This window comes from Camelus bactrianus, chromosome 16, assembly GCF_048773025.1.
Source record: "Camelus bactrianus isolate YW-2024 breed Bactrian camel chromosome 16, ASM4877302v1, whole genome shotgun sequence".
In the NCBI taxonomy this organism is placed as follows: domain Eukaryota; kingdom Metazoa; phylum Chordata; class Mammalia; order Artiodactyla; family Camelidae; genus Camelus; species Camelus bactrianus.
Window position 1 is genome coordinate 57,338,038 of NC_133554.1, and position 13,619 is coordinate 57,351,656.

Sequence of the window (13,619 nt, forward strand, 5' to 3'; positions counted from 1 at the left end):
CGCGTGCTCCCCACGGCGGCTGCTCCTCACTCTTCGCACCTTCCCTGAGGCCCAGCCTCAGCAGCCCCCGCCCGCGCCTCCCACCTCGCGCCCCTGGCTTCCCTCGCCCACCATCCCAGCTGTAGTCACCCCGGGTGCTGGCTTACTTGGGATCGCCCGTCTCACTCACGAGACCACAGCTTCACACGGAAGGGGCCGTGTCTGCTCACTCACTGGACCCCAGCGCACCTGGTGCCAGAACGCCACATGGACCCAACCACCCTTTCTGCAAGAACACAAGAACCTGGGAACCATGGCACAATTTTAATGAGCTCAGACAAGGGACGGCGGAGGGCAGAGGGGAAAGGCCGTGTGGGACCAGCCACGTCTGGCTGCTCTCCGACAAACCAGCCGGGCAGCGGGAAGTGAGAGTTCTCAGCTTTGGAGTACACTAGTTGAAACCTTCCAGTAGTTTCTTTGGGCTCCGAGAGCTCAGCAGAAGCAGGGGAGCCATCTGGTGGCCGGATGTTGGAGGTGGCTGCAGAGAGGCCGTGAAGGACGGATGGGAACCGGCCTGCAGGGCGTCCCGGGAGGTGCCTGGCTTCTGTGCGCTCCGGCCCCCCTGCCCCCGGACTCCTGACTAGTCCACGCCCGAGGAGTTGGTCAGGTAGAACGGACGGATGACCACTTGGAAGCTGCTGAAGGATCCCACTGGGCAGGGGAAGAAGGAAGCCCTCCTGGAGTCGTTGGTGCTCAGAGTCCTGGGGATCAAGGCCTTCCGGTCCTCGAAGTCAGTGACATCCGCCACGAAGTGCCCCTCACACAGCATCAGGGCCTTGTTCTCGTAGCCGACGGTGGGATCCGAGTAGCCGGACTTGGAGAGGGCCAGGAGCGGGGGCTCGTCAGAGGAGCACGAGTAGCCATAGTTCCAGCAGCTCTGGACGGTGGGGAGGTAGACGAAAGCCCAGGAGACGAGGCTGGCCTGGAAGAGGAAGCTGGGGTGCTGCGGGGTCTGGAAGGACCGGTAGGGGTTGTAACCGGAGCCCGTCACGGAGGCGCTCCAGGTGGGCGAGGTGTAGAGCCGCGGCTGGTAGATGTCCTCGGTGAGGTTCAGGCCTCTGTACTGGGCCAGCAGCTGGAAGGGCACCGTGTGGAACTCCAGGGCCTGCAGCGTCTTCTTCTGGAAGAGGGCCTTGTGACTCCAATACAGGGACAGGTTAAACTGCAGCTCGAAGAGGTCCCTGGGTGGCATCATGGGGAAGCGGACCTCCTCCACCAAGCCCTCCACATCCGTGTGGGAGGCGCGCCTCTCCCGGCTCCAGGTGTCTACGGCCATCAGCAGGGCCAGCTCGCTGGGCACGACCAGCTCGCTCTTGGAGAGCAGCGTGCGGAGGAGGGCCAGGGGCACGCTCGGCCAGGCGTCGGCCTGCGTCAGGGCCCCAAAGTTCCAGGCCAGGAACTGCACGCAGACCTCCTCCAGCACAGGGTCCTGGGTGGCAAGGGCGTAGGCATAGAGGTCCAGGGGTGTCCGGAAGGAGGGGTCTTGGGGGAGGAAGATGGCAAAGAGGCTGCTGCAGTAGCCCTGCAGCTGCTTGGCCCCGTAGGTGGAGGCCAGCTTGTGTAAGCACTTCACCGACGACAGAGAGACGTCTATCCTCCGGGAGTAGAGGTACCTGGGGGGAGACGAGGGCTGACCACCTGGCCACACGCCTGACCCTGCAGGACGACACCCGTGCCCGGCCGCATGCTCGCCGTCGAGTGCTGACACACCTGGGCGAGCCATTTCAAGTGGCATTTGGTGCCCCCTGATTTATCTCCTGGATCAGCCCACATGCCAAGCTCACGTTTGCTCAGAGCCATGTGTGCTGACAGCTGGGCGGACTCCATGCTCCTGGAAGATGTTACTTCCCCCTCATCTGCGAGGGAGGTGGCCCCACCCCCTCCTCCATCATCATCATCATCCTCCCGGGTGGGACCTGCCAGCCACGCCCTGCATCAGCATTGCACTGACCCTCCCTTCTTGTCATCACACCCCTGGCCAGACCCCTTCAGTCCCCCTGGGTGCCCCTCTGCCCCCAGCTCCTGTCCGGTGCCCCCACGACATGGTCATCGCCCCTGGTCGCCTGCTGTCTGCCTCCCCTGTCAGCCGTGAGCCCTGCGGGTGGCACCCAGTCTGTGCTGTTTGCCACGAAACTCAGTTATGTTCCTCGGTTCCGCAGGAACCACTTTGCTGCGTAAAGACCTACGAGGAGGGAGCCTGCTGGGAGGGGAAACGCCAGGCTGTGGCTGCCCACGTCTCCTGGGACACGGTGAGTGGGGTTCTGCTGTTAGGAAGAGCCAAACTCTCCCCTGGCCTCTCTCGAATGCTGGGCCTTCCAGGGACACCTGGACTTGCGGGCCACCTCATCACTTGAACACAGAGCCAGGTTTGCCCAGAGAGAAGCCGGGGCCCTGCAGTGCCCAGTGACAGCGCAGAGGCAGGCCCTCCCTCCTCGCACCCTCCCTACCCTCGTTCACTCAGCACATCACGTGATCCTGCTGTCAACCACGAACTCGGAAGCAAACAAGGGCACCTGCAGTCTCCGGCCCATCGCCCACGGCTGGGTGTCTGCAGCCTCCAGCCCGGGCCCGGGAGCCCTGCCCTGTGCGGCACCAGGACAGCGCGCGGGGGCCCTCCGCTCTCGTCCGCAGCGGGACCACAGAGCCCCCGACAAATGGCAGTTGACAAATAGAGCGAGGAAACCTCAGCGTGTTCCTGTCTCCACCTCTTAATTCCCATTTCAGGCCAGAGACGGGTGGTTCCCAGGCTGCTGGGAGCCGCACAGCCCCCAGCCCAGGGAAGCCACAGCCCGGCTGGCTCTCCCCAGTCCGGGCACGCCTGCTGCCCTCAGCCTCAGGCAGGCGCCCAAGAGGGTGTGGCCGGTGGGTCCCAAGCAGCCCTGCCTCGCCATCAGGGAAGAAAATACTTTGAAAGGTAGGAGAAAGACCAAAGGCCAGGAGGTGTTAGTGACCCTCAGAAACCGGGGATCTGGCGAAAAGTCAGGCAACTGACAGGAGGCCCCGGACAGCAGGTGCTGCATGGTGACCACCAGGCAGACGGAAGGGGAGTCTGTGGGGCGGCCCCAGAGAGCAGGGGTCTCCTGAGGCCTTCGGGGGCCTGGATGGGGCTCACTGCAGCCCCTCTGCCTTGGGGGAGGAAGGAAGAGAGAGGGGGACAGAGACAGGGAGGGACAGAGACAGGGAGAGAGAGCCAGGGCACATGGCCAGATAGTCCAGAAAAATCACTGAGCTTTGACCAAGGGTGGTGACTCCAACGGGGACCAGGAAGGTGGGGACAGGCACCTGCTGTCTCTCAAAGGTATTACAGGAAATCGATCCCACTTGGAGGGGCACAGGATAGCCACCAAGTTCTCATACTTGGCTGCAAAGAAACTATTTTAATCTGTTTTTAATTGCCATTTGTTGTTTTCCCTTAAACGTCACGATCAGGTGCATACGGCTCTGGGTCACAGGAGTGAGAGAGCAGCTCTTCCTGTATGCTGCTCTTTTTTCAGATCCATGCTTTCAGAACACCAGCCCCCGGGAGGCCCCCGGGCGGTGACAGTGGCCCCGGAGCCGGGCGCTCTGCACGTGTGAGTGTGCAGAAACACGCGCACGTCAGGAGTGTGCACGAGCGTGTGGATGTGAGTGTGTGCGTGTTGTGCACACGTGTGTTCGTGAAAGCACGGCTGTGGTCAGTGCTGCAGCCCTCGTCCCCGTGGTTTGCCTCTGGAGGGGATGCTGCCCGGCCCTGGCCCCCAGCCCCCAGGACGCTCACCTGATAAAGTCCCTGACGACCGGCACGCACCCGGCATCCACCTCCATGGTGACCCTGCTGCCCGGCTCCTTCCACAGGCTGCGGGCCTCCGGGTTGGTGGACAAGATCAGCTTGTGGGCACAGATGCCCAGCTCGTCCTCCTCCTTCACCTTGACCTTGATGAACAGGTCGCAGCCCCTCTGGCTCTCAAAGATCTGCTCCAGAGCCGCGGGGAGCTCGCTGGACAAGTCGAGGGTGTGGATGCCTCTGGTCTCTGAGGAGCAGAAGGGAACATGGCAGCCTGTGAGGAGGGGCCCCAGCACACGTGTGCTCTGAGCGAAAACACCTCCGTGCCCTGGAGTTAGCCCCTGCCCTTAAGCCCTGGCTCGGGCCTGCCTCGTCTGCTCAGAGAGGCTCTGGGAGGGCTAGGGGGCAGCCCTGGAAGGCAGGGTGCTGCTGCCCCCACAGCCCCAAGCCCCGGCAAACACCCCTCATTAGCTCATCTGCTCCCCCCAATTCAGACAGCACACCCAGGCGGCGGACTTGGAGGTGCTGGCTTCCACAGCCTGGGCTCCCATCCCAGTCAGTCAATCAGTCCACCCAGCTGTGACCTCCTAAAACCCAAATCTCCTGCCTGGTTTGTTCTGAAGAGGGAGGGTCTCACGGCAACCCTGCTTGGAGCTTTGGGGCCTTTAGCAGCCTCCTTCAGGGGACCGAGTCCTAGGGAAGCTACTCGAAGGCCCCAGGGTGGTTTGAGGGTGATATACCCCCTCCCCCAGGCCCTCCCAAAGCTGGACAGGAAACTAAATCCCATCTGTTCTTTCTTTGCCACAAACAGGTTTGAATCAATTCTGACAATTAAACCAGGAGGGCTCAGCACTCCCCAGTTCCCCTCCCCCCACACCCCAGACTCTCCTCCAGCCTCCACTCTTGCCCCGGCGCTCCCCACCAGGCCAGGGCCGCATCCTGCCCTGCACTCCAGCCCCACGGCCCAGGCGCCTCCCGTACCTGCCGCAGCGGGAGACCCCCACTCCTGCCACGAACACCCTGGCTTCCCGCATGGCCCCCACGCCTGAGGCCGCACACGTCCCCCTCTGAGCGCGAGCCCAGGCAGAAGGGCAAGTGGTCACGAGAGAGCAGAGAACGGCAATAGCACCAGGGCTCAGGGATCAAACCGAGCACCCGGGTCTATCTGGAACACCCGATGGAGTCAGGGCCGAGCGGAGGGCTAGGGCTGTTTGCGATCAGGCCTTCCGGCCCCAGGAAACATTTAAAGCGGGCAGTGTGAGCCCGGGGTGGGGGCGGGGCGTGGGGGTGGCGTAACGGGTTTCAGAATGAGCACTAAGGGAGATAAAAGCCTGGTGTTTAGGGAGCTGAGCCTGCAGCCTGTGCGCGTGGGAGCACAGGCGCACCTCGTCTGGCTGCGCTTGGCAGGTGCCGCGCTTCTCACAAACAGAAGGTCTGTGGCAACTGTGCGTCGAGCACGTCTGTCGCCGCCATTTTTTCTGATGGTATCTGCTCACTTCTGTCTCTGTGTCACATTTTGTAATTCTTGTCATGTTTCTCACTTTTTCGTTATCATTATATTTGTTACGGTGACCTGTGTTCAGTGGGCTTTGATGTGACTATTGCAAAAAGATTACGACTTGCTGAAGGCTCAGATAGTGGCTGGCATTTCTTAGCAATAAAGAACTTTTTAATTAAGGTGTGTACATTGTTTTTTTTTCACTGATAGCTGCTCTTGGTTTGTTGATTTTATGCCACCAATCTATTCTATTTAGGACTGGCTGTCTTTACATTTGCTCTCTACAAAAAAAAGAAAGAAAGAAAGAGAGAAAGTGTTTATATTTATTTTATCTAAAACTCTCCAGCTTCAGCCCTCCAACATACAAGGCCCTGCCCTTGTGCGCGGGCCACGGTCCCCTGCACCTCCCCGTGACCGCGAGGGGGAGCTGCTGGGCCGGGAGTTTGCACTGGTGGCAAGGGCTTGCTTTCTCACTAGCAGATGGGAACAGGGTCAGAATCTTTGTTCTAGTTGGAGCTCTGCTTCCAGCTAAGTGCGCTTGCCGATTTATTATATTGATTACTACACTACACATTATATTAACTCCAGGGGCATGACATGGTGATTCAACACTCCTGTGTTACATTGTTTCTTCAGACACAATGCTGTTGCACATCAGTAACCTACAGTAAAGCGAAAACGTCACTTTTGCAGTCAGTGGGAAACCGAGAAATTCAGGTGACTTGCTTTACTGTGATGCTCGCTTTGTCGCGCGGGTCTGGAACCCGCCCTGTGCTATCTCCGAGCTGTACCTGTATTTGGAATGTGGCTCACTGCCCAAGAATCGGGTTAAATGAAGCAATTCTGGGCAGCTCCAGCGAGGGGCAGTGAGGAAGCAGGGATTCGCTGCTGTGAGGTGGTGTGACCCGCAGGCTTTCCCGCCCCTCCTGGAGAGTGGGCTCCACCTGTGAGCCTTTGCACAGGTGGCTCTGTGACCCTCGCGGAGGGGCAGGGAGCCGGCGTGACCGCCGTCCCTGGGACCCAGGGCCTGGGCCCCCATGGTAGCTCTTGGGGAGGGGATGCAGGGAGGACCCTGGGGCTCAGGATGGAGCGTGCCCCCCACTCACCGTTGCTGCAGATGACACTGGCATCCTGGTCATGTCTACAGTTGCTTTTCATCCAGCCCAGGGATCTGCAGTTGGCCAGCGAGGGCTCTGTCCCAGTGCACTCCACCTCGTCCAGCATGATGGGGCCACTTCCTGGTGGCCCAGCAAGGACAACAGAGGCTGAGGGGGGGGGTCTGGGGCTCTTGGCCCGGGGGGGGGGCCCGCAAACAAGGCTGCTCCTCCGAGAAGCCTTGTAAACAAGTCACATGTATTGCATGAGATGGAAAAAAGCACTCCACAATCCTGCCGTTCCAGTGAAGCGGCTCCTGGCTAGTTAAAGCCCCTCCAGTGCCCGTCCACGTGTGCACGTGTCTTCTACCAGTGCCACCGGTAACTACTCCAGTGCGGGTTCAGATCTACTATTGTCACATTGTACCACAAACTAGCCTTTGTTCTCACAGAGTCTGTCTGCTTCGCAAATATCGAATTATACTGTCACTTGTGTGTCTCCTGTTGCTGAATATTTGGATCATGTCCCCTTTTTCAGAAATACAGCCACTTGCACACAGACTTTTCTTTTGGGGGGAAATTTTTTGAAGAAAGTACATTCTGAGGAGTGGAGCCTCTGGGCCAGAGGGAACGGCCACTGGCCGAGTGGAATGAGCCGGCCTGCCAGCACAGAGCTTCGGCCTGTTTGAAAACCTGGCTAGTGCGGAGCAGCAGGGATGCCATTCGTACACGTTAGGTACCATCCCTCCCAGGCCCAGCTGTTTGGCAGGGTCCAGCTTTGGAGGACCTGGGGACCCGCAGCCTACCTGGCCCGAAGGCGGCTCTGCCCAGAGCCTCGGTGGCGTTCCTGAAGCCCAGGGCCCGGCAGACGACATTGGCATCCGTCAGGTCCCACATATTGTCACACACCGTCCCCCACTGGCCACTGTAGAAGATCTCCACACGGCCCTCGTTGGCGGTGTCCCCATTGACCAGCCGCATGTCACCATCTTTCGTGCCTGCAGCCTCCCGAGGGAGAGCGGAGGTCAGCAGGGATGAAGACTGGGCGCTGGGCCTCCATCCACCACTTCTCAGGGGCCATGTCCTTTCATGGGGACAGTAGAGTTCTCCCCAACCAGGGGTGACCCCTGGACCATTAGCTCTGAAGCACCCCCATCTGTCCTCGAGGGGGTCACATGCTGGGGAGGAGTTAAAATTCACATAGACCCCCCCACACACACAGAGGGGAGGCCCCCTGTTTCTTGCCTGAGCACTGAGCCCTTCACTCCATTGATGGAGAAGGGGCAGAGGGCTGGACTGCTGCCTGACAGGGGAGGTGGCAGGACCCCAAGGGAAGAGTGGGGGATGGGGCTGAGGCCCACACTGACCCTGCCTGAGGGTGTCTGGGGCTTGGGGGTGCAGCCTGGGTACCCCGCTGGGAGGGGTGTGGGGGAATTCCTGGGGGCAACAGGCCCAGGGCCCCCCAGAAACACAGGCCGGACATGAAAGGTGTGGAGAGAAAGTGGGGTCCCAGCCCTACCTTGCTCCCCTGCCCCCCTGAGCCAACAGCATGAGATGGGAGTTGGGGGTGATGTCAAAGGGCGAGCCTCAGATGAGGGTGAAACAGGCCTCCGTGGGGTCACCAGGACGAGGAAGGGACTCGAAGAGTAAAGAGCATGAGGACAGGCGCCCAGGACTCAGGAAACTGACTGTGTCCACTCTCCCCCACCCCCCCCACCCCCAGCATTTGGCCACCCTGTTGGGCCCTCCTGGGCCCTCTGGTTCCCGCCGGATGAAATGGAGGAGCCCTCTGCATCCCCTCCAAAACCTACAAGCCATGACTCGGGACAACGGGGCTTCAAGCAGGAGAGAAGGCCCAGGCTGGGCTCCGCGACCCAGGACCCGGCAGAGCCTTGCAAGGAGCGGCTTAACCCCGCAGAGCACAGGGGCAGCGCTTCACAGACCGCTGCTCTCGGCGTTTCCTGGGGCTCCGCTCACTCACCTTGGGTCCCTGCCAAGAGCAGCCACATCCAGAAGAGCTGTAGTGGGGCCATGGCCAGGCCTGGGAGCCCCTCGTCCTGCAGCAGAGGAGGCAGCTGAGTGAGACGGTGGAGACAGAAGGCCCTCGGGACCCGGACTAGTCTGTCCATCCAGCCTGTAGACCCTGCTCGTGGAGGGCTGCAGGCGGGCACGGTGCCTGCTCTCTCAGAGCCGTGAGTGTGGGAAACCCCCTTGCCCAGTTTGAAGGGGGGGGTCCTCCAAGGACAAGGAAGACTTGCTCAGATGAAGGGGTCTCTGGGCAGCAAGGACAGTGGGAACAGGAGCCCATCTCAGAAAGCTAGGCCCTGGGCGTGGCTGTCGGCGGGAATGGGTGGTGTGGGTGGGGAGGGAGGAGGCAGGGGGTGCAGGGCCCAGACTGGGAGGGGCTGGGGAGCCCTGATCAGGGTGGGACTATGTCTAGGCAATGGAGTCCTGCGGGAGTGCCCCGATATCTGCAGCAGACGAAGAACATTCTATGGGTTCTGGACCACGTGAGCCCCAGAAGGGAACAGAGTGAGAGCAGGACAGGATGAGAGGACATGCTGAGCCCGCTCAGTGCGGGCCTGGCACTGCCCCCTCTGAGATCAGTGTCCCTAGGGACAGAGGCTCGGAGAGGCAGGGGACCACCAAGGCCACACAGCCAAGCCAGCTGAGGGGCCCAGGTCTCCCCGCTTTTGCCTGAACTTCTTGCCTCTGACTAATTCTCACCGCTCGCTTTTCCTCCTCACCCCCGTGCTGCCCCTCACCTGCCCTCTCCCTGCACACGTGGAAGGTTGCGGGTCACAGCTGCTCTGGCTCCGTAAGAACCCTGCAACCCCCACACACCCGCAGGGTCCAGCAAGAAAGGGTGAGGCTGCTGTTGTGGGGGTCCCTTCTGTCAGGGCCTGGTGACCCTGAGGCAGCATCCCAGTTGTGCATTAACCAGACACCCAGGGGCTCCCAGGTACAGGGGCCTGTTAACCATCACTGACCCATGGCCAGGACTGCTCACATCACTGGCTCGTGGGATCCTCAGCACAGCCCTGAGAAACGCCTCGATGACCCCACCTCACAAGTGAGGGAGCCCAGAGTCGTAACCAGCTCCGGCTCAAACATCTGGGAAGCGATGCGTCGGGGGAGACGCGGTGGGGTCTGCCCAGCAGCCGCCCGCTCTTCATGGCACTGACCTCAGCAGATGGCCGAGGGGCTGGGGTGACCAGCTGTCCGGTGCACCAGGGCCTGTCCCTGTTTTAGCACTAGAAGTCCTGCACCCTGGGACATGCTCTCGGTCCCAGGTACACAGGGATGGCTGGTCACCCTGTGAACTCCTCAGAGAGTGACAGCCACCAGCTTTGCTCACCCTGGAACAGGAACTTGGGGCCCCAGACAAATGGCCATTCAGGCATGCGGTACATGGCATGCAAATGTCACTGCCCTTGGGGTGGCCATGGCAACCCATTTTTGCCCGACTCTCTCATTCAGGAAGTGGGACAGAGCTGCCTGGCCCTGGCCCAGTTGGTGCCTTTGCGCAGACTAGAAAAAGGTGCTCTTCCTTTGGGCAGGTCCAGCCTGGGCTGGAACACACAGATCCGGGCACGTTGGCTGAATTCTGAGCCTGCTTGCCCTTTGGCTGGGGTCCTTATACCGTGAGCAGCCTGCCCAGCTGTACATGGAGACTCTTCGGGTGCGGGAGCAGCAGTGACGGTCCCTGGGTGCAGGAGGAGCATCAGCGCCCCAGCTGGGTACAAGGAGGGAGACTTGGCTCCTGTGCACTACATTGTATAGAGAGGGGGACACCCACCTGACAGCAAGAGGAGAGAGCTTACCTGCCCTAGGCAACCACGGACGGATGTTCCAGAGTCTCCCACCGGCAGATTGACCTTCAACCCAGAAAACCCTCCCAGTACACAGTGTGGTGAGGCTGCCAGGAAAAGCTTCAGAAAACTCAGTCTAGTTTCGGTTTCTGGAAACCACCTGACACTGTTTCCTTTTGGGGTTGGCTGCCGCCAAGGCTCGCGGCCCCATCCCCCTTAGCTCTGACTGCGAGCGCTGGGGGTGGCGGCAATCCAAGGCAGCAGTCCGCAGAGGGCAGACCAGCAGAGGCAGACGGATGCTGCAACCAGAGCAAGGCGGCTAACGGCCACATTTGAACTTCAACACTCTTCCAAGCTGGACGGCCTGCGCTGAGGGAGGGAGGGGAGGAGAGGCAGGGGACAGCAGTTGGAAAAGCAGAGGGTGGGCACCGACAGGCCGGCTCTGCATCCGGTGACTGTGGCTCTCTCAGCGCATGCTCCAAGCCGCTCCCTGGGTCTCACCCACCGTGGGCAGGGGGGACACGGGTGGGTGGCAGTTCACGTGTGTCCACCCCGCTCTAAGCACTTGACACGCCTGCCCTCATCTCACCCCAGCGGGGGCAGCACCTCTGGAGGGGACATGAACTGTCCTGCCCCCTCACACCCCTTCCCTTTCCTCAGACACAGAGCCAGCACCTCGATTTTCCCCTGGGGAAGCACCCATCTCACCCCCAGGTAGTGTGGCTCCCCTGGGTCTGACCTGGGCCTGGCAGGTTGGAGACAAATGGTGTCAGAGAGGCGCCGTGATCCCAGCTGGCCCGGGGAGTCGGCTTCAGACTCATGGAGCAGGACCCTGGAGGGAGCAGGCGGCCTGGAGCTGCAGATGCCTGTGGTGCTCCAGGTGTGCCCAGGGAAAGGTGAGGGCAGAGCTGAGAGACGGAGGAACTGAGGTCCTGATGCTACGGTTTGAGCCCCTGTATCCAGCTGCCCTGAAGTCAAGGCCAATCCCTGGCTTCAAGGTTAAATGAGGCACTTAATGCCCTCTTTTGTTTCTGTCACTTGCATCCCAAGGTTCTGGATGAGGGTTATCCCCTTGGAATGCCCACACGTCTCTCTAATTCAGGGTCTGTCGGCACGTGAGAATTACCCAAGAGTTTTACAAACTCCTAACGCCTGGAACCATTAAGTCAGTGTCTAGAGTGGGGAGAGGCACTGGCATTAGAGCTTTGCAGGTGGCTCCCAAGTGCAGCCAGGGTTGAGAACCACGGGTGGAGACAGAGCCTCCCCGGCAGCCTCGAGTCCAAGAGAGCGCGCCTCCCAAGTCAGCCATTCAGTGACTACCTGCCCCAGACACGAGGTTCGAGGGGCTCCCGGCTCCTCCAATCCCCTCCTAAGAAGCTGTAAGGCTCCGTAGAGACAGCAGCAGAAGCAGAGGCGGCAGGAGAGCACGGAGTTTTGCCATCCCGCAGACCCCCGCTCTGCCGCCTCTCCTGCCTCCCTGGCCTTTGCAAGTGGCCGGTCAAGGTCAGGAGTGCAGAGGCAGTCCTTTGTTGGTGGCAACGATGAGAACCTGAAGTTGCCACATCTTTAGCCCCAGAGTCCTTTTCTGCTGGAAAGTCCTTCGTGGGCAGGTATTAAAATGTAAGACTGAGGCCCCGAAACTTAACCAAGGCACGGGTGTCTGTCCCTCTCCACCCCACCAGCTCTCAGGGCCTTTCCAGCCCTAGGCCCATAAAGGGAACCGGATCACAGGCTTGAGACCATCTGCTCCAAGAGGAGTGGCTCGCTTCCGCTAAGGAAACCGTGAAAGGCCGACGCCAGACGATCGGGCCAGTTGTGACAACGTGTGGGCCACAGCCGAGACACGGCAGGGAGCGGGCTGGGGGCTGTCAGACACCAGAGCCCTACGAGCTGTAAGATACTCTTCTGTGCCCCTTCTCCTGTCAAACATGGGAAAGCCTCCTGTAATGCTGACAGAGAATAAACCTTTGACAGGAAGTGACCCATTCAATGCTCCCAGCCGCTGTGGGAAGGGGCGGCTCTTAACTCTTTAATAGATGAGAAAAGAGAGGTGCAGAGGGGAAAGCTGCCCCGTGATGCAGCCGGAAGAGGGAGAGCGGGACTCAAGCCCACACTTTTCTCTCCTTAAAAAAAACTGGCTGACATACAATAAAATGCATCGATGTAACCAGTTTTGACAAAGGGACACAGATGGTAACCATGACGGTCTTCGTATATAGAACATTCTCGTCACTCCAAGTGTTCTCTTATGCCCTCTGCAGACAGTCCCTTCCGCCAGTCCCCACCCTGCCAGCCGCCACTGCAGCTCTGCGTGTTCCAGACTTTCGAAGAAATGGAAACATATTATTTAACTTAGCACATGCTTTTGAGATGTCACTGAGAATATCAGCCATTGGCTCTTTTTTTTTTTTTGCTGAGTAGTAGTCCACGAGGTGGACAGACCACAATCTGTTTACGAGTTTATGCACCGACGGACATTCGCGTCATTCCCATCGTGGACCATGGTTTGCCCCCCTTATCCGTGGCTTCGCTTTCTGCAGTTTCGGTTACCTGTGGTAGGTAAACTGCAGTCCAAAAATATTAAATGGAGAATTCCAAAAAGAAAACAATTCATAAATTTTGAACTGTGTGCCGTTCTGAGTAGGGAGATGAAAACTTGTGCTGTCCTGCCCAGGACGTGAGTCATCCCTTTGGTGAATCCTGCCCGTCGGCCAGTTAGTAGCCGACTCGGGTATCAGGTCGACTGTCGAGGTATCACGGTGCTTGTGTTCGGGTAACTCTAATTTTACTGAATAATGGCCTCAAAGCACAGAGCAGTGATGCTGTGATTTGGATATTCTCTTACTGTGCCTGATATATAAATTAAACGTTATCATAGGCATGCATGTAGAGGAAAAGACAGACAATTTTGGAGTTTGATATTACCCCTAGTTTCAGGCACCCACTGGGGTCTTGGAAAGCACCCCTGCGGAGAAAGGTGTGAAGGGGACCACCGTATTACAAAGAAAGCTGTTAGGAACATTTGGAGACAAGCCTGTGTAAATGCCCAGGGATAGGATGACGGGGTCATGTAGGAGATGTAGGTTTAACTTTTAAGAAGCTGTCAAACTGTTTTCCAAAGTGGCCACATCTTTCTGTATTCCTAGTAGCAATTCCTATGACTGTTTCAGTGGCTCTGAATCCTCTCCAATACTTGGCATTGTCAGTCTTTTCTGGTGGGTGTGGAGTGAAATCTGTCTTACGACTAATGATGTTGAGCATCGTTCCACACGCTCATCCGTCATTCCTACACCCCCACCCCCCCGGTGAAGTGTCTATCTAAATCTTAGGCACATTTAAAATTGGGCTGTTTGTCTTATTACTGAGCTGTGTAAGTTCTTCATATATTCCGGCTGCAAGTCCTTCAGCAGATA

General features: G+C 59.0%; 1 protein-coding gene across 1 annotated transcript; it reads right to left on the reverse strand.

The window, feature by feature from the left end:
- Positions 1–284: 284 nt before the first annotated feature.
- Positions 285–10,376, reverse strand: LGALS3BP (galectin 3 binding protein). Its single transcript, XM_074343830.1, has 6 exons — positions 10,219–10,376; positions 8,376–8,451; positions 7,201–7,392; positions 6,407–6,538; positions 3,797–4,049; positions 285–1,652 (listed from the first exon to the last, which is right to left on the reverse strand). Exons 2-6 carry the CDS (start codon positions 8,425–8,427, stop codon positions 620–622), a joined length of 1,662 nt encoding a protein of 553 aa, XP_074199931.1. The 5' UTR covers positions 8,428–8,451; positions 10,219–10,376; the 3' UTR covers positions 285–619.
- Positions 10,377–13,619: the final 3,243 nt, after the last annotated feature.

Bases quoted from the DNA above. Each gene is read 5' to 3' on its own strand.
- LGALS3BP (XM_074343830.1), bottom strand. From the start codon at position 8,427: ATGGCCCCACTACAGCTCTTCTGGATGTGGCTGCTCTTGGCAGGGACC. The intron at 7,393-8,375 runs GTGAGTGAGCGG...GGGAGGCTGCAG, and splicing joins GCTCTTGGCAGGGACCCAAG to GCACGAAAGATGGTGACATG. The intron at 1,653-3,796 runs GTGAGCGTCCTG...GTCTCCCCCCAG, and splicing joins GTCGTCAGGGACTTTATCAG to GTACCTCTACTCCCGGAGGA.